General features: G+C 37.9%; 2 protein-coding genes across 3 annotated transcripts in view; one reads left to right on the top strand and one right to left on the bottom strand.

Moving 5' to 3' along the window:
- Window positions 1–873: 873 nt before the first annotated feature.
- KIAA1143 (KIAA1143 ortholog) lies at window positions 874–10,394 on the bottom strand. The gene is made up of 3 exons (XM_074575245.1): window positions 10,148–10,394; window positions 8,510–8,669; window positions 874–2,400 (listed from the first exon to the last, which is right to left on the bottom strand). Exons 1-3 carry the CDS (start codon window positions 10,253–10,255, stop codon window positions 2,189–2,191), a joined length of 480 nt encoding a protein of 159 aa, XP_074431346.1. The 5' UTR covers window positions 10,256–10,394; the 3' UTR covers window positions 874–2,188.
- Window positions 10,395–10,443: 49 nt separating this feature from the next.
- Window positions 10,444–19,660, top strand: part of KIF15 (kinesin family member 15) — a 40,467-nt gene continuing 31,250 nt past the window's right edge. The window contains exons 1-9 of one of the 2 annotated variants that reach the window (XM_074575243.1): window positions 10,444–10,627; window positions 12,258–12,300; window positions 13,625–13,808; window positions 14,846–14,922; window positions 16,046–16,083; window positions 17,033–17,130; window positions 17,525–17,704; window positions 18,381–18,590; window positions 18,690–18,815. In XM_074575243.1, the coding sequence (XP_074431344.1) occupies window positions 10,609–10,627; window positions 12,258–12,300; window positions 13,625–13,808; window positions 14,846–14,922; window positions 16,046–16,083; window positions 17,033–17,130; window positions 17,525–17,704; window positions 18,381–18,590; window positions 18,690–18,815 (975 nt within the window). In that variant the 5' untranslated portion in view covers window positions 10,444–10,608. Of the gene's footprint in view, window positions 10,628–12,257; window positions 12,301–13,624; window positions 13,809–14,845; window positions 14,923–16,045; window positions 16,084–17,032; window positions 17,131–17,524; window positions 17,705–18,380; window positions 18,816–19,660 lie in introns of both variants that reach the window. The other variant, XM_074575242.1, reaches the window with a different exon arrangement.

Genomic DNA, 19,660 nt, shown 5'->3' with positions numbered 1-19,660 from the left:
TGTTTAAATGCAATGACTTAACCCCATTCAAACAAGAGCTCAATCTTATTTTGAACATGCCAAATCAGCTGCATATTTGGGAGGCCCTCTCTAATTTTAAGGTAAATCCAAATTCCCTCTGATCCTTGGCAAGCATTTATCTCTTGATAGCCATGTCTCCTAAACTGCCTCACAGCTAAAGTGAAGAGCTTTCAGGCTGTGCAAAAAATAAATGTAAGAAAGCGTATTTTTGTGCTGATGAACAGAATCAGAAAAGTTTAAGTAAGCAGTCAATGGTTAATTCATTCTTTCAGAGGAGTCTCAGCAAGTCAGGTATTTACTCAGCTGTTGAAATATGCTCAAGTATACTGCATACTGTATATACAGTATACTGTAATGCTACAAGATTTCTCATGGGTGTGTATATATATATTTAATGGATTCAAACAAGTTTTAAGTATACAAAATAAATAGAAAGATTAATCCCTGGGAACCTTTGATTCTGTATCTCTTCTTCCTACATTTGATTTTCTTTTTATATATGCAGAATACAGAATAATTATGTATTTATAAATGTAACATGTCCTCATGGAAATAATCAGGTTGTCACACTGTACCTCTCTGGCAGTTCTAATATCAGGCCAGTGCTATAAGATGACTTTAATATACATTTATGGGTCTGTTTTTAATTTTCTGAAAGCACAACAGATCTATTAGTTTTCAAAATTAGGGTAACATGCACTCACACAATCACTATGAAATAGTATGCAGACTTGCATCTGATGCTGCAGGAAGTTAGTATGTACAGGTAGTAGTGGTAAGAGGCTTCATTATCAGGTGACAAAAAAATCCCATTTTATGCACTGAAATTCTCATTAAATATCTTTGGACCACTTACAGAAAACATAATTTATTGTTTTAATACCAGATTAACACAGTAAAACCAGCTGTTTCACACAGCAACTTCAAATTTGCTCCTCAATGAAGCTTTACAGCCCAAATAATTTTGAATGTCCTGTCACGCAGCAGAACTGGTTTCATTGCCTTGTACCCTGTAATTCTGCAGCAGTCTCGGGTCTTCCTTAAATATGGTTACAGAACACACCATTCTTCCAAATAATTTCAAAGCCACTAATCCCATTTCCACCACCTTGTTCTCCCCAATTCCATCAGCTCTCAGTGTTATTTTCAATTTCAGCACATCCTGTTACAGAAATGGTACAGAAATGATCACTTTCAGTGTACTGTATATGGGCAACTGAAAAATTTTAAAACTTTGTATCACAGCTATCACATTTCTTGACCTAAATTTCCTGTTTACAATTTCCTACTTGAAGAAAACCAAAATAACGCTTTTCACAGATTAAAGATTAAATACATTTTTTTAAAATAAGCTGTTTGAGATCCCAAATAATTATAAGCAAATATGTAGCCAACTGGAACAAATATACTTCAAAAAAACCCCACCACCAAACCACTGAGCCCATCAGTGTGATGACAACCAAAGTGCACAATCTCTAAGGGTTTAGGCATCTTTCTTTCGCATTAGTTGATACCATCGACTACAAAAATCTTTTATATCTTGCTAGCACAATCAATTCAAATGAATTTGATGCTTCTTAGACTGCTTTCACCAAAGACAGAATTAAGACTATACGATTTTAGCAACTGCAGACTAACTTACTGCCAGGGCTCTGTGAAGAGCTAATCTGCTGAACCACATGTGCAAAAGTTAGTGCAAATTTTTGCTATGCTATGAGGCAGAAAACTTTAGTCTCTGTTCCACAGCAACGAAGTCTCTCTCTTTTGAATGTCAAGTCAACAGTAACTGGTAAAAAACCACACAACTGTCAACTAAGTCCAGTAAATAGCGAAGAAATAAATTTTTAGTAATGGAGGACATTTTAAAATGTATTGATTGAAAATTTAGATAAACTAGGTATGTACAGGTATATTTTGCTACTCATTTGTGATCTCAAATAGCTTTTACACACATGGTTAGATTCTCTTTTAAAATAAAGACATGAAATACTGTTCATATAGTTCCATCTGAACTGCAAAGACTTAACTCTTGCTACTTTTATACTATGTTTCTCTAGTTGGACTATAACAAAGTAAGAGACGACTCAGACACCATGCTTCAATTTCTACAAAAACAATCTTACTCAGATCCCTAGAAGGGTAAGTAAAATATAAAAAAATACAACTCTTAATCATCATTTTCCTCATCATCAAATGAGAGGAGACTGCTATTTTTTATTTGCTTAGCTGGACTCTGAGGAGTAGTTGCTTCTCTCTTAGTTTTCTTTGCCTCTTTCATCTTCTTACTTGAACTTACATTGAAGTCCAAAACCTTCTCTGATGAACGTTTGGCTGGCTTCCTGAACATAATTTTTCCATCAGCAGGTTCTGGTTCACCATCTATAACAAAGACAGTAAAATCAGAACTCATCTGCACATGTTCATGCACACATACAGACCTTCACTATTATCTTTTCTTTTCCCCCAGAACCAAGATCAGCGAGACCTCTGGTAGAATACAACAATCATGAAAATGTATTTCTTGGCCACAAAGTCTGTATTGATGAATGTCCTTCATGCACACACATCTGCTCCATAGCAACCAGCCCTTGAAGACATTTCTCCTGCAGTTACTATTAGAAATGGATTCTTAATAACCAGAGCCTTAACTTAGAAGAGACTGTGAGCTGCAGAGCTTTTCCCACACAATCCAGCTGCATCCACTTATCAAAATGGAGAGGACAACTTTATAGGATCCTCTAATTCCACTTCACCATTTGTAAAATCCATGACAACAAATGCACTTATTTCAGAATTACGGTATCTCTTTAAAGAACAAAATGGCACATATACAAGACAAAGCTTTCCTTTTTCTTCTAATATACCCTGTCCTGCTGAGACAGCTGAAATGATTACATGGTCATAAACCTGCCTTTTATTATCATATAGGATGAAAGTTTTAGGGTTTCTTTGTACCTGCAAAATCACCAAACTATTCCAACTGACTAATTCTGCTCCTCTGTATGTACTAGAGCGAATAAAAATTCTATAAACAAGAGGAGTCCCTTCCAGGATTATCATGCAGAGGAGGAAAGCTACTGCACAAGTAACGGCATCAAGGCAATATTTCTGGGGGAAAAAAAAAGTGTAACTGTAAAGTCATGAATCAGACAGAAAGGCTCATGCTGCAGTATTTTGCAATTTGTGTAATGTATATGTGACAGGATGTTAAAGAAACATAGGTTCTGTGCAAGATATTTTTCCTAAAGTACTTTTGTGAAATTCATTATTCAACAGAAATTTACTAACAATCTACATGTGTTTGACAAGATTATGTGCTATTTATCTATAATCCATAAATACCTTTTGTCTTTAGCACGAATTCTTTCCTCAATTCATAAGCATTATGGCAGAAGACTAACATTTCAGTGTTATCATGCACAGCATTGGCTGAAACACTCTTCAGTGCATGCTCCAAACATTACAACTATTAAATCTTGTGTCTTAAGGGTTGTGTGGTACGAATTAAAATCATCAAGCTCATTAGGAACCTTTACTTATAATTCCTTAAGTTTCACAAACCCTTTTGAAGAAGAAACCTAGCTTAAAAAACAAAGCACCAATTCTGTCAATTACTTCTACAGAATGCACGCTTCAGCAGTAGTTCATGAGAACACTATTATGCAGAAAATAACTAACCACGTTTGGGGAAAGTATTTCAGTACTGGTGCATTAGAAAAGCATTACAATTACAAGGAATTACCAGCAATAATAAATGGTAGATACGATAAGCATACTTGTCAATGGATCCATTGTGAATTCTGCATGGAAAGCTTAGGTGTTTAGATGCTGTACTGGGGATACAGAGGTTTAGGAAGTGCCTATGATAAATTCTGGCAGAGAAACATAACTCTTTCTGAAAACATATCACACCCAACCAATCAAAATGCACTACATACCATTTTTCTCAGAAGTTGCATTAAAAATTCAAAGTATTTTTTCACATAACTGCCTCCATTTCAAGGCTCTGAAGTTAAATATAAAATAATTCCCTTTACTAATTGTTGGTTAACTACACTGTTTATTTGGAAATCCAGATCTGCTACCTTAAACAAGATCTGAGGCACATGATATAAGTCAAATTCTGAAAAAAAAAAAAAAGCATCCATAAGAAAAAAATATCACTTATAAGCAGACCCAACTGTGTATATACTTGAGCCAGTCAGCACACAGACTGTATACAGTACCAGTACAGCTGGCTCAAAGCAACCAGCTACTGCATAAGCATGAGGAGCATCAAAAAATCTCATTGGACACTCTTTTAAAGAGCAATTACTACATTTCTTAGAATAGTAAATTGAAAAAAGAAGCCCCTAAAAACCTAATGAAAGCATATCCACAAAATAAATTGGATAAACAACTATGTACTCATACTCCATATAAAAATGGAAGTCAGAATTTTCAACTTTACCCCCAACTCTCTTGCTACCCACATTATGAACTGCACAAAATCATTTCATCTTGTCTGCCAGATGGAGAAACTGATAGGTATCTTTGCAATATGAATTTAAACTCTTAATAAGTGCATAAACAGAGCAAAGCTCAAAAACTCCACCAAAATGGCAACTCGCTTAGCTCAGACCTCCAGGGCCTCAATACTATTTGCGGATCATTCTGCATCAAAGGAAAAGATTTTAGCTCTTGGCCTGGTTAAACACTGTCAACATTTCATTATATGCTCAAGGACATTCCTTTCAGCAGGAAGCCCAGGCCAACTTCAGAAAGCAATGATGTGTTGGCAGCGCTTGACAAAGAATGAAGCAGATGCAGAAACACAGCGGGCCCAGCCTTACCTAAGCAACTTGTGGAAAGAGGGAGAAAAGGCAGACTATACTTTTTGAAAGAATTTGATGTAGCAGCTCAAGAAATTTGTGTTGATCTGTTAAGATTGTCTTTTCCAGCTGGTAATTTCTAATTTTACCAGACTCTTATGTGCCAGCTGCCTTTTCTTGTTTTTACCCATGACCTCCAAAAACTGACTTGTATTAAGCAATGCAAAGAAAAGACTGAAGAAACAATCTCAGTGTTGGTAGTTTTTATAGAGAGCCCTGATAAAAGACTGTATCAGTATTACAAATTATGGAAGCAGGATTTCTGATAAACACACTGAAACACACAAAGTAAAACACAACCAACATGAAAGCATTACAGAAGAAAAAATAAAATCCACTTCTGAAAAAAGAGTCCACAAACTACAGTAGCAGTTCAAATTCTGACTGTTCTTAGTCATCGCTGCTTTTGTTTGGATCACAAACCTTTAAGTGGTCAACTAAGAGGGGCACAATCAAACATTGAGCTGAAAACTCCCTTCACAAGTGACATTAAGAAGCCACACATTCAGAAAATTTTTTTCTTCTCTTTTAATTGCAAATTATATATTACAAGAGAAGTAGAAATGAAGGTCTGAAAAAGAAGCACTGCTCTTCAGTTTACTGTGTTTTTTATGTAGTAGTCATTTCTGTGGATAGCAGCACCATTTTTCAGCAGTTTCTGTCCGCGTGGATCAATGAGGCAAGAACAGGAAACACCACTAAGCTGGCAGGAACAACAGGAGGAGCAGCGCAAACAGTATTTCAAGATATATGTCTATTCAATGACAAAGGCTGGAAAAACTTTATGATAACCTGGCAAATTTCTTAATGGTTTCTAAGGTTAGAAGTTCAGGTCAGCCGTTTCAGATGCTCCTTCTAGTGCTTTCTGGCCACCCATCTCTATGCGTACCTTTGGAAGCATTTACTACTGGAATTCCGCACACTGGTATTACGAACATGAAAAGGCCAGTCTTGCTCAGATATTCAGTCTCAATCATTTATGAGGACACTTGGGAAAGTTTTTGTTACTTAAATACTGTAAAATTAGCTTCAATTTAGATTCCTGCTGTTCACGTGATGAACAGCAACATGAACTCTGTGATACGTATCTGATGTAACAGCTGCTTAAGCTAAGGAAAGAGGTCCAATACCCAAGACAGCAAGGACTGTATTCTCCTTGCCTCTCCCCTCTCTTGTCCTTCTCCAAGCCCAGCATATAGAATGCGACAAGAATAATATTAAGAGACTTTGAAATTGAGTAAGGACACCTTCTGCCAAATTTGGTCATCTGCATGTATCGGAGTGTCCCAGAGGCCAGGTGAACTAGAGAAGCAGTAGAAAAATCAATTCCATAGACTATAATGAAGGCTGGGATAAAGTATCTTGCAGTAATTGCCATCTTTTCTTTTGTGCAAATTGAATTTCTCACACGATCTTTTTTCTTTGTCTCTGAACCAATAGTAATGATTTATAAAATGCTGCATAAAAATATTAAGCAAAATGAGTGTTGATAAACAAATGACTTCTTTTTAAAAAGCCTCTAATTCAGTCCTCCATGGAGAAAAATATTTCAATATGGAAGGGCATTTTCTCATATGGGAAGGGTTCAGTCCTAAATAAAAAAGTGCCCTGTGACTATACTTGCAAGAGCCAACGTACAAGCCTCACTAAATTTTGCTCTGCCTTAGGAGGCAACTAAGTGCAACTAGGACATTAATCAGCTGGTTTTGCCAAATTAATGCAAAAGCGTTACTCAAGTGTTTCTGTAAAAGAAAATGCAAGTCACAGGAACTGCTGGTGCCTGAAATAAATAAAAAAAAAAGTGTAGCCGTGTCAAACTGGTTATAGAAGAAAATGAAGGAGAAAGGATGTAAATGAGATATGAAAAATCCTAGAATAATATCCTAAAGCCTGAAGACAAGGATCTTCAAACAAAGACAATCAGCACAGATATAAAAGAGAAGGCAGAATCTCAAAACCGAGTACTTTCCCTGTTTTGAAAAACTAACAGTTTCTATTCACAACAGAAAGTTAGCAGCACATTACTTACTATTAAAGTGCCTTGGGATTGGTGCACGGTGGAAAAGAAGATTATCAGTTAGAAAATTTACTTCCCTGCTACATTTTTAGCTTCACATAATTTCACAAATGATCTGATTTGGGGCTATATATTATGGTCTAGCAGCCGTTAAATTAATTTCTCTTTCAACTCTGGGGAAAAAAAATCAAAGCAACAAGAAATGTAATCAAATCATGCAGTATCAAACTTTCCTTATACTTCCAATTTTCAGAACTGACAATTATCCAAAAAAAAGAAAAGAAATTAACGCATTACTCAAAACTCTCTTTATTAAACTGGAAGTAACCAGCTGTCTAAATACCTGTCTCTGACTAGAAATCAGAATTTAAATCTAGAGGTCAGACTGACAGTGCAAAGATGGACAAAGACTCAAAAAAGCCTTCAGCAAGCTGTAGCACAGTTACCCACACCTTCATTAAAAATTTCACACCAGGTCCTCTCCATAGCAGAGGAGCACAGTAGCACTTACCCTGTTTATTCCCGTAAGCCAAAGAAAGGAAAAGGAGGCCAAGACCTCATATTAACAGCAAAGGCAGACGAACGAATAGTAACACAATAATGCAGAACAGAGGGCAGCAGTCCCCAGGGCATAGTGATTCAACACCCCTGCTTACCTACTACTGTGGGTTTTTTTTTCCTCCAAATGCAAGTTATTACTGAAGGGCTGAAGGGGTAATAAGCAGAGGTGCCAAAGTCCTACAGGGACACAACACTGCCTCACTACATGCAATTATGTCTTAAGAATGTCTTTTTCCACCAAAGAAGTTCAGTTACTCTATTCAAATATGCTTCCATTTCATACTGTGTATTCAACTTGGTAGCTCTTTTGGACTTTTTTCACAGCATGGACTCCACCTCAATAGATTCTCATGGACAACTACTTCTTTTTGCCCAGCCTTACAATATAATTTTTCCTCCTACTGTGATCATTCAAAATTCAAGTTGCTTATATAAAAACGAAACCAATGCTTAGAAAGAATCATGCCATTTCTTTGCAATAGGTTGACATTTCTCCCCACACTAGGAGAGTGATCCCACTTTTGGAAAAAAAAACAAAACATGAGACAACTTTACAAACTGCAACACCAAGCACACGCATTACACTTCAACAATAATTGACCAGGAAGTAAGCCTGAAGCTGAACACATTTTCTCAGAGGAGTTAAAATTATATAAACACTGCCCTCAGTCCACTAGCTGGTTACACCTTACATATACATATATCTACCTGCAGAAACAAAACAGATGTAGTTTTATTTAATTTCAAGCTAACCTACATTACAAAAATGAATTTTTCATCCATCTGCTTTTCAAAAATCTAAGATTCTCAATGTATTTTCTCCTAGTACCGTTACTTGACTTCTCCATCTATACCATTTCAGTTTTAACACATCCTTCTACATAGGGAGAGCACAAACCTGAATTACCAAATCCAAATGGCACAACAAGACAGGTAGAAAGACAGGTTAAAGAAGAAAACTGAGCAAGTATCAGGCTCCTTTTTAAAAGTTATCTCTCTTTGGCTATACAAAGGTAAAAATTAGTAGTTTGAAATTCACCTGATTCATTTGACTTTAAGGCCTCTTTGATCTGCTGTTTAATTTTCATTGCTTCTTCAGCAGTTAAGTCCCCTTTTTTCAGTGTTACCACTTGAGGCTGCTCATCTTCCTTGTCACTGCCGTTCTCACTATCGTCATCTGCAAGCGGAAGCTGCTCCCTCTAGGCAGGAGAGAAGTAAAAACAATTCTGATCACCACATTAAATCACAACTGCTAAGAGTGGACTAGTACTCTTTGGCTTTACTGCTGCAGTAAGGCTAGTGAGGAGACCTGGCACAGCTGCCAGTGCCAGGCCCTCCCAACATGCTTTGTGCAAATGGTACTCCAATTCTACTACTGACACATAGCATCCCCCAGAAATAAACAGGATGGACTCTTTCAATTAAAGACCAAAATAGTAGGAACTTGGAAAGTAAGAAATTAATTCCTTTTGTTCATTATCTTTACTGTACATGCCATGCAACACTGAGAAAATCTTAAATGCATGGGTCTGAATTTGAGTCTTCGATGCTGTACTCAAAACAACGCAAAGGGAAAGGGAGTTCATGGTGGCTTTGTTATTAAAGCTGCCTAAACAAATCCTTGTAAATGGGAAGACCGTGTTCCTGTTTCCACTCTCTCAAACTTGTGCTTTGAGACAGAAGAATCATTTGGAATAAAATTTTATACAAATAAACTTGCTAGCATGGAAACATTGGTGCAACAACATGAAGTGTGGCGATATTACAGGAACTGAAAACCTAAATCTTCTAAGGAAAAGTATACATAGTAGTACTGTAATCCATTGAAGTTATGAAGAGATAGACAAAATGCAATCTTCCTCAGGAAGTGAAACAGTTTGTACTAATCTACTGAAGACATGATTTTCTCTCAAATTCCAGCTCATCATGAGTAATGATGGGCCTCTTTCTTAAGGCATCCTGTAAAACCTTACAGTTAGCAGGAATCACATGCAAAAGCACATTCAAAACATAGAAAAAAAAGAACGTCTTCAGAAAAGGCTGCCTTTTAACAAGCTGGCTCAAACCCTACTGCCCCTGCCCTGCCTTCCTGGCCATCACACCAGCGTTTGCGTCTGCTGACCTGATGTTAGGATGGTGCTAACCCCTTTCCAATATATTTTTATACTCTTAAAATACCTTTTTTCTCCTTTTTTTTTTTAATTCCTGTCTAGACAGACGTTACAGCTGGGACATCATCACTGTTTCCCCCCTTGTGCCCACAGACTACTTGGGCACTGACAGGCCGACGCTGGCTGCTCTGCAAAGGGCACCACCATCACCACAGCTATTAAAACAGCGACAGGGCGAGGCACTGGATTTTAGCTGTTCTTTTAAATCTCCGACACAGAAGCAAACACAAGCTACAAAGGCCGTTTCGGTTAATTTTAAGCGGGTAACTACTGCTAGCCCTCGCCCTACAGGGGTAAAGCCTGGAAACGCCTGCGACGGGGGCCTTCGTTTTAGGCCCCAAAGGGGACATCGTGGCAGGGGAGGACCCGTGGGGAGGGCGCTACCCCTTCTCACCGCCGGCGAGGGGCTGGCCGCGGCGTGAAGGGAAGCAGGGCCCCCACACGAGCCCCCGCGGAGGGAAGGCCGCGCTGCCCCAGCGTGGAGGGGAGGGAGGCCAGGCCGTTACCTTGGTTTCCACCGTGGGCCCCTCCCGATACCCGACCTGCCGCTTGAAGCGGCTGAGGAAGGCGGGCTCGGCCGGCCGCACGTAGGAGACCTGGTTCCTTTTGCTCATGGCCGCTGCCCCCGACCAAAGCTGCGCTGCTGCTGGCACCGCCTCCCCGCACACAAACACACACTTCCGGGCCGCGCCAGAGGACGGCGGCCCGACTGGGACACAACCAACACACCTCTTCCTTTCCGTCACTCCCCCGTCACGTGAAGGGGGCGAAGGACCTTCCAGCCAATGGCAAGAAAAACGCCGGAGCGGGGCGGGGAAGGAGCGAAATGGCCGCGCCCATGCTGGCTTCGAGGAGGAGGAGGTGGGGCCACACTGCCTGCGGCTCTTAGCGCCAAATTCAAACGTTCCGCCATTTTGGAGAGGTGGTCGGCGGGCGGGCGCTGGCGTCGGTGGGGCCCTCAAGAATCATGGCTCCCGGCGTGAGAGGTGAGGGGACGGGGTGGCTGCGCGGCCCTGAAGGGGCTGAGTGATGTTTCCCCCCTGTGCGGGGCAGCAGGCGGGGACCGTGGCGGCTCCGCGGTGAGGGGGGCCGCGCTGAAGGGTGAAGGAGGGCTCTGCCCTCCGGGGCCGACCGCCTCTGGGGGGGAAGCAACATCTAGACGTAAGATCTAACGGGGCCAGGTAGAGGCATGGCTGTGTTGGCTGGGCTCGGTGCCCCACGGAAGGGCCGAGGCCTCGGGGCTGCGGTCCCCCCGCTGCCCCCGGTGGTGTCGGGGAAGGGGGATGGAGGAGCGGCTCGGAGACGGGCGACCTCAGCGCTGCCAGAAACACTTATGGCACCGGTATCCCCCAGGGCTTCTCGGGGTCGATAGGTACGAGCAGCGCCCCCCCCAGGCGGGACGGCGTTACAAACCCTGTTGCTCTCAGCCGGCCCGCGTTTATCAGTCCGTCTTCCGTAATTTTAATCGGGTTTTAATTAGCTGTGATGTTTGTAACTGTCTTACAAACGTTAAAGTGAAAGCAGCCCTTTAAAATGGGAGCTAAGAACGGTTAGCTGCGAGTTGGTCCTTTCCAAAGGTACAAGTTGTGCAAGCGTCTGTCAGTCTGGTTTCAGTTTAAAAATGCGCCGCTTTTCTGGTCCCAGCTCGTCTTGATACCTTGCGTATTTGAAGAACAAGTAACTGGATTATAAGTTAGCACATTTCTCAAATGTTATTGTGTGAATCAAAGCAGATAGGCTGTCACAACAGCAGCAGGATATTTATGTAGTGTGGCTGTTAATGAGGTTAGTGCCTTCGCACATCATTATTAATCCTACTTTTAAAGGGAACTTCCAACAATAGAGCCCGTGTGTTTTTAGAGACTTTGTAACGTCGTTATTATTGGAATATTTTGGTAAATCAGCTTTCATTGTCACTTATTTTTAAAATTTGATTATGTTACTTAGTTAATATTTTGACTAACCCATGTGAAATAACTTCATGTCAGATTCACCCTTAATTAAAAAATAAGTCACCATATCTACCTATGGGGTAATGTGTGCCATCTCCTTGAAATGTGAAGCTGTGCAAAACAATGCTCATATATGCAGGGGAGCTGTATGCATTACAGAGTGCTCAATATTACTTCATAAAAGTGAAAGTAATATAGGTGCTCAGTTGTGCCGGTTTAGAAAGTTGATTTTTTTGTAGTCATGTCAGTAAAACTATTTCCTGCTGTATTGTAGTTTTAGTGCAGTGAGTTAGCAATTCTTAAAACATAATGGCAATGTAGAATGCTGTTAATGCTTGTATTCCTAATTCTCCAACACATTTGCAAAACCTTATGTACATTAATTTAAGAGACTACTCATTGCACATACATTTACAAGTGTGTGCATGCTCACACTGTGGGACTGGAGCTTTCTCTACCTTTCTCAGAAACTGCAAACTTTGTCAAAGGAAGATAGTTACTAAATATTTTGGTGTGGTTCTGATTTGTGCATGAAACGGATATTTATAAGGCGCTCTCTTTATCTCCCTCAGCACTGCTTACAGTATTTTCTATTTAAATGGGGGTTTTTTGAGCAATAACTTTATCTTGTTTAACTTTTTTGTGTTTCACTTTTATTTTATAGGAGATTTACGTGAATCTGCATTACCTTTGTTGAACTCACCTAGGTAAAGTAGTATTGGCCAGTTCCTACATATGAATAATTGCATTGCGCAAAAAGTGCAAACAAAACCTAGTATAATTCCCTAAAATTATGTAGAGTTTTTTTCATTCAGCGTTTTCCTGCACAAGATTATTGCCTTTCTCTCTGAACTACCTTATAGGTTTTTTTTTTTAAAAAAAAGTTTCTTAATAAAAGCATTGTTCTGAGGCATCAGATTCCCCTTGGAATGCTGCCATGCAGTAAATTCTTATTTGTCCACTAACTCTGTAGCTGGACTCTAGAATTTCTCTGGAGAGATACTCCATGAGGAACTTCAATTCTATGAGGAAGTCCTAAGCTAAAACAAAAACCCCTCCTCCAAATATAAACAGTTTCAGCCACAACTCGTAATTATATTATCTAATGAAAAAATATTCAGCAAGTTAGTGACTTGTATCTTAAATCCTGTGTAACATCTTCCCTTTCTCAGCTGCTTCCTGTTCTTTTTTTTTTACCCCTTCCCTCTGCCACTCCTCAACCCCACATTTCAGTCATGAAGTCCTTCCCCCACTTTTAAAACTATTCTGTTCCTTTCTCTTGTTTACCAAAAGTAAAAGTCAATAACAGTTATAACACCCTCGTTCTATAACTGCCTTTTGGGAAAGAATGAAGTAAAGCAAATCCACGTTTGCTGCCATTCGTATAAGAATTTAATTCTTTAATATTACATAGGTGTATTGGTATTTATGCCAGAACTCCTCAAAGCTTTAATGTAATAGTCATACACAGATGCTTATTCAAGCTAAATTTACTGGTGCATCCACTGATAAATGTGATTAAATAGGTTACGGAGCTTTTAGATGTACGTGCTGCTGTACTACATTTGACTCATGGATCAAGAATTGATTGTTATTTCCCTTCTTGCAAGCAGCAAAGAAAAATGCTAGTAACTTTCTTGCTGGAACGTAGCATCATCTGCACTGTTTGTAAAGTCTTTTATAACTTCCAGTAGTAAGAAGGATGCTTGAAGCCCATAGCCTTAGAAACTACCAAAACCTTTATTGTAACACTTTTTTTGTATATCTCAAGTCCACTGTGAAATCTGTTCTTTTAGAGCTGAAGTTAAATGCAACAGCAATAAGTTCCACTAACTTAATGTTCTCTTTTAAATCTGCCACTTTTTTACCTTTAGTAAATCTTTGACTTGTAATGAATTGATGTGTACAGCTAGAAGTAGTTTTATTTGTATTGTATGACTTCACATGCTTAATCTGATTTTTGTGATTTAATTTTGCCAAACAGCTGATAGATCTATTTCGAAGTAATCTAATGCATAAATATTCATTTAGTGTTGAAGGTGATGCTATCAAAGTTTACGTAAGGGTACGTCCCCCTTCAGAGGGAACTGCGTTAACCGATGGAGATCAAGGCTTGTGTTTATCTGTTCTTTCATCAAATACCATCCGTCTGCATTCAAAGCCTGAGCCAAAGATCTTTACTTTTGATTATGTTGCAAATATGGAAACAACACAGGTAATAACTTTCGGAATCTCTTAACAGTACCGCAGTTTTCCACAAATTTTGGCAACTGCTACACTAAACCTTTCTAAAGATGTAATGCCTTAGGTCTTACTTTTTGCAGTGGTCAAATTGCTAATATGTAGTTGTAGTACAGAAATGTTGCACTAAATTCTGCTGTCAAATACCTTTACTGCATTTTTTTATTAAAGTTTGCATTGAAGTCGAAGCTTCTATTTGGAAATGTTACTGTAATACCATAGACGGGAAATAACCCCCCCCGTTGAGACAAACATATAAAAGTAGCTGATATTAACAATGTGATTTGTATGTTAGGAACTTACAAGTTTATATTCTATTAGTTATATTTCCTTCTTATACATTTGCCTCTTAAACAGATGCTTTGTTCATCTGGGACAGGTAATACTGGAAGGCAAATCCTTCTATTTAATTTTTGTAATATTGTGTTTGAGATTCTGAACACAATTTTAATTCCTCTAAGACTTCAGTTCCATTTAACTTCTGTTTAACAGAACAAAACCCCCCCAAAAACCCGCCCACTGTAGGTTGCTATTTGTAGCTAGCCTCTTCTTGCAGGTCTAAGAGAAATACGTGAAAATAGATGAGGCTAACAGTTGTGCAGATTTGTTGAAAATGCCGTTGTGCAGTGGCAAATGTTGAAAGTTAGCTAGATTTGTTGTGTGTCATAGGCTTGATGTTGACCTACTGATGGTATCAATCCCATAACATAATCAAAACCACTGTACTAAAATTAACATAATATGGATTTGAAAGCCATTACTATGATGCTGAATTTCATTATTTTTCTTTCAGTTATCAACAAGGAATAAAATTCTTTCAGAGGGAGTGATTTCTGTCACAAAGACTTAGGATGTATTGTTTTGCTGTGAGAGCTCCAGGGGTCATGATACATGTCTAACTTTAAGGAATGTGTCTATTTTATACATTATAAAGTTATAGCATAGAAAACACTGAAAGAAGAGATACTTAAATGACTGGTGTCAAGTGCCTTCTCTTTTTCTTGTCCCCAGGAGTCAGTGTTCTCAAGCGTGGCCAAAAATATTGTTGAATCTTGTATGAATGGCTACAATGGAACCATCTTTGCATAGTAAGTCATGTAATGGTATTTATAGCAATTGCAACATTTGAGGAGATTATGTTAATGAGTAGTTGTGGTTTTAAGTGGCAGAGCCTTCTTAACATTAAGTAAACTCTGAAAGTGCTTCCTCAGTGCAGAGCAATATAGGGAATGTTTATGCAATATTGAAAAGTACTTCTTACTCCTCTTTCGGAACAATCTATTTGTAGGTATTATGCTTCTACTACTTGTGGTCAATAACGTGAATTGTAAACTCATTTCAATTTTACTATTTTTTTGTCTAAAAGCTAGAAGCATTGTTGTACTGTTAAAGAGAAAGCTAGTTGTTTTCAGTATGTCCGTAGTAAAATAGAATGAAAATCACTTTAGCTTTATATTTGGCCAGCTCAACTCTTTAGTGAGTCTTAGCTGCCTGTGGGAAAACTCATGAATGATAATTTTAACTTTCAAAATGTTTTCAAGGTAGAAATATATCTATGACTTTTAGCATGAATATCATTATATTAACTCTCAATATTTTTTCATTTTGAAACCGGAGTAAGCACTTTGGTCAAAAATGTGAACTTGAAGGACTGATTTAATCAAAACCTTACTGGGTTTTTTAGCCTAGCACAGCATTTGCAAAACTGAAGGGAGGTCTACTTTGTTACAATATACAAATGTGGAAAAATGAAGTGAAATTGCCCTGAAGTTTCTCTAGCATGATTAATAACTATGGTTAAAAATATATATATAGAGAGTCAACTTAAAAGTATTTTTCTCATTTTGGGTTTATGTGCACTACTGAGTGACAAAAAACACAAAAGATTGACCCAAAAAACAGTTTAATATATATATTTTAATGTTAAGTTCCGCTATTTCCCTTTCCAACAGAAATTGGAAGAAAATGGTGAGTGGTGGGGGAGAAAAAAGATGATTTATCTAACTCAATTTCATGGTCAAATTTACTGTTCTATTTCTATACCTTTTTAGCTTACTGATTTTTCAGCTTGCCTGTTTCTTTTTATCTTCATTTTAGAAGACTTTTTCTTATTTAATTTTAAGCTGCAAGTTCTCCTTAAAAATGCAGATTAATAAAATATTCTGAGCCAGAATAAAACTTTATCTGACCTTTTTTTTTTGTTGTTGTTAGTGGCCAGACTGGCTCAGGAAAAACCTTTACTATGATGGGTAAGTGGATCAGAGAGCTTAATCTTTCAGCGGTTTCTTAATGTTTTTTGTCTTGAGTTGAGATGTTGTCTCGCTTAAACACCAGGGATGATTTAGAGTTTTGTCTTCCTGCAGGTAATTTTAAGGTTTAAGAATGGTGTAGTGCTCAGTGCAGTTGTTCTTGATTTATATCACAAGAGTGAAGTATAGGTACTCTCCTCTGTCTTTTCGAAGATATAGATTTTTTTTTTTTTCTGTTTTTAACAGGACAGAAGCTTTTAAATTAAATCAAACACTCTTACTAAATTTTCTCAAAAATGAGTATTCTACTGGTTTTGCTTTTTGGCTGATGTCCCTTGCATGTGTAGAAAAATAGTCTAGTATGCAAGGGTCTTCCATATTAAAATACAGTGAGTTTTTCAAAATAACTGATTCCTACCCAACTAAGGGCCCCTCTGTATGTGGAGGGATCCCCATGTAATCTTGTTCTTCATACAGTAGTGATTTTAAATGCATTAATATTGTACTTGACATTAGAAAGTTACTGGAATAACCAAAACCAGTTTGGCCGACGTTTTCAAGGACTACGTAGAAATTAATTAAACATGGAGACAAACCTACCCCATCCTTGTGGTTCTTCAAATAAGGGCTAATAGCTGCATTGATGGATCTGCACATCTGCATGTGTTTTATACGCAAGTCTAAGTAGTTTATACTATTTCAGATTTAGGTAACCTATGGACAGGTAAAATAAACTTTCACAAGCATCATTTAGACTACATATAAATCTCATTATGGAATACTATCTTAGATCTTGAAAGTTGATTTTTATTGCATGTCTTCTGTGGTTTTGCCATAAACTGACTAAAACCTGGTTGCTGAAGTCTTCTGTAATGACATCTTAAAAAGATCAACCATTGTTCTTGAGTAGTACTAATTAATATTTTTTTTAAATTAAAAATCTCTTTAGGACCATCTGATTCTGATAATTTCACTCACAGTCTGAGAGGTGTAATTCCACGGAGCTTTGAATACTTATTTTTTCTAATTGAACGTGAAAAAGAAAAGGTACATTTATTTTATACTACTTATTGCAGTCACAGTAATGTCTCAAAGATTAGCTAAGGCTGTTTGGTAAGCCTGGTGTGTGGCAGTTAAGCTTCCAGGATTATTGCTGTCTTGCATCACATTTATTAATGAGAAATGCTTGTGTCCAGTACTATACTGAATTATAGTAAGCTTTTTTCAGACTCAAGCGTGCTTGTATTTTGAGTCTAAAAATGCATCTAGGTTTCTGGTTGTCATCTGGGTTGGTTGTCATCTGGACATCAGAAATGTATAGTATGCAGAATATATATGCAAACTAGTAGCTTTAGATATGTAAAAAAAGATATTCACTGCCATACAATGCCAGACTTCATATAACCAATCTGTTTATAGTGTAAATTACTGTGTTTTTCAGGCTGGCAGCGGAAAGAGTTTTCTCTGCAAATGCTCATTTATTGAAATCTACAATGAACAGATATTTGACTTGCTAGATTCTGCTTCAGCTGGACTCTTTCTCAGAGAACACATCAAGAAGGGAGTCTTTGTTGATGGTGCTGTTGAACAGGTGTTGTCATCTGCTGCTGAAGCATACCAGGTATTTTTTGTCACTTTTTAATGTTTGGACTATTTATCTTGATGCTTATTTGGTAAATATTCCTCTTTGATTAAAGCACATATTTTTTTGCACAGTGTCTGTGACACCTTCTTCCCCTATCTCCATCCTCCAAGAAACAGTGTAAAAAGCTGTTCCTAGGCAGTGCTTCCTGACTATCCCACACATGTGAGAAATCATATAGTTCTGGAGCGTGGAATATATGAATTGCAATTACAGTACTCTTTCCTTAATGCTTGCCCTATGCATCTCTGAAATAGCAACAGAAAACTATGTCTCCTGCTAATTAGGCAGCATGTGTATTGCAGGAATTGTCAGGTTTATTTCTCCAGGAATGAGAAACATACACATAATACTACTGTGACTTTAAATATTTTTTTCCTTATGTACTGCTAACATACACCAGTATTGGATATGTTATGCTTTCAAACAGCAATGGCACTCTTGAAGGAAAGTAGTGAATATTATAATTAGTGTTTTTATTAAGTTGGACTGTAGCTATATTTTTTTCACTTTTAAAAGACTTCTATTCGGAAAAAGTCCTTGTCCTTGATATTTTTGAAAGCTGAAATATGCTTACTACTGTTTGTCACCTACCTGTAAGTACTCAATACAGTCTGAGATACTTGGTATTATTTGACATCTTTTTCATGCTTAGGTATTAACTATGGGCTGGAGAAACCGTCGTGTAGCATCGACCTCAATGAACAGAGAATCCTCAAGATCACATGCCGTTTTCACTATCACAGTGGAATCCATGGAGAAAAACAACGAGATTGTTAACATTCGGTCCTCCCTGCTCAACCTGGTAGACTTGGCAGGATCTGAGAGACAGAAAGACACCCATACAGAAGGACTGAGGTTGAAGGTTAGTTCTGTAATATCTGTATCATCTTTCTGTTTTCAGATGTATGGTCCTCCTCCGTTCACCAAATCTGTTCACCTTTGTTGTATTTTTTTTTTTCAGGAAGCAGGTAACATAAATCGATCACTAAGTTGCCTGGGCCAAGTAATCACAGCACTCGTTGATGTGGGTAATGGCAAACAGAGACACATTTGTTACCGGGATTCCAAGCTCACTTTTCTGTTACGGGTAATTATATCCTCTGGGTTTTATATGCTCCTTGGGGTGTAGAAAAAATATTTATCTGGGTTGGTGGTTTGTTGTTGTTTTGGGGTTTGGTTTTTTTTTTTACCCTAAAAAGTTGAACTTGGGTACATTAAAAATTTGTTTCAATATTGGGCAGGTAGTAGAAAGCTTGAAAAATATCTTTTTATCTAATGAGACTTCTAGTTGATTTATTGCTGTCAACTGCAGACAAGAAATTTATTTATGTTCATAATCTCCTTTTACATATTTGCAAGTTTTAAAGAAAAAGAAGCATATGTTTTCATCCCTGTCATTTTGGAAATACAGTATATCACAATGTAATATTTAGAGATGTGTTGAAATGTTTGACAGGATTTCCAGAATTAGCCTATGTGCGCTAAGTGTTGTTATGATGTTCAGAATTGGATAAATTTACAGTTTCCTACCTGAGAGCTTATGGGCTCTTTTCAAGATGAACAGAAAACAAAGATGGAAGCAGTCAAAGATTTGTTGGTTGCCAGCACTCACCAAAATTCTGTGAACAGTAATGAACAATATCTGTAATATATTTTTGTAACATAATATAGTACCTATACTTAATATAGTATTTGTGTTACAACACAGTATTTTTGTGATCACAGCAAAATTTCCCAATCATTCCATCCCTGTTCCATGTATATCTTAAAATAGTGAACCTCTGAAGAATTACGTTCCTCCAATGCAACCCGAAATACATGGAAATTGGAAGACAAATGAGAGAATTGCAACTGTATGAGCTGTTACTTTAAGTGTTTCTTTTTTTTTTTTTAAGGTGGTTGTACTGCAAAGAAATCCACAGACATTACCTT

The sequence above is a fragment of the Larus michahellis genome, chromosome 2 (assembly GCF_964199755.1).
Source record: "Larus michahellis chromosome 2, bLarMic1.1, whole genome shotgun sequence".
Lineage (NCBI taxonomy): Eukaryota > Metazoa > Chordata > Aves > Charadriiformes > Laridae > Larus > Larus michahellis.
The sequence above is the reverse complement of the archived record's forward strand: the minus strand, read 5'-3'. Positions and strand labels throughout refer to the sequence as shown.

What these genes read in the sequence shown, in the direction of transcription:
- KIAA1143 (XM_074575245.1), bottom strand. Translation starts at nt 10,255, where the DNA reads ATGAGCAAAAGGAACCAGGTCTCCTACGTGCGGCCGGCCGAGCCCGCC. An exon ending in GGCCCACGGTGGAAACCAAG is followed by an intron (nt 8,670 to 10,147) that starts GTAACGGCCTGG and finishes TCTCCTGCCTAG; the next exon opens with AGGGAGCAGCTTCCGCTTGC. An exon ending in CTTAAAGTCAAATGAATCAG is followed by an intron (nt 2,401 to 8,509) that starts GTGAATTTCAAA and finishes TCTTTGTTATAG; the next exon opens with ATGGTGAACCAGAACCTGCT.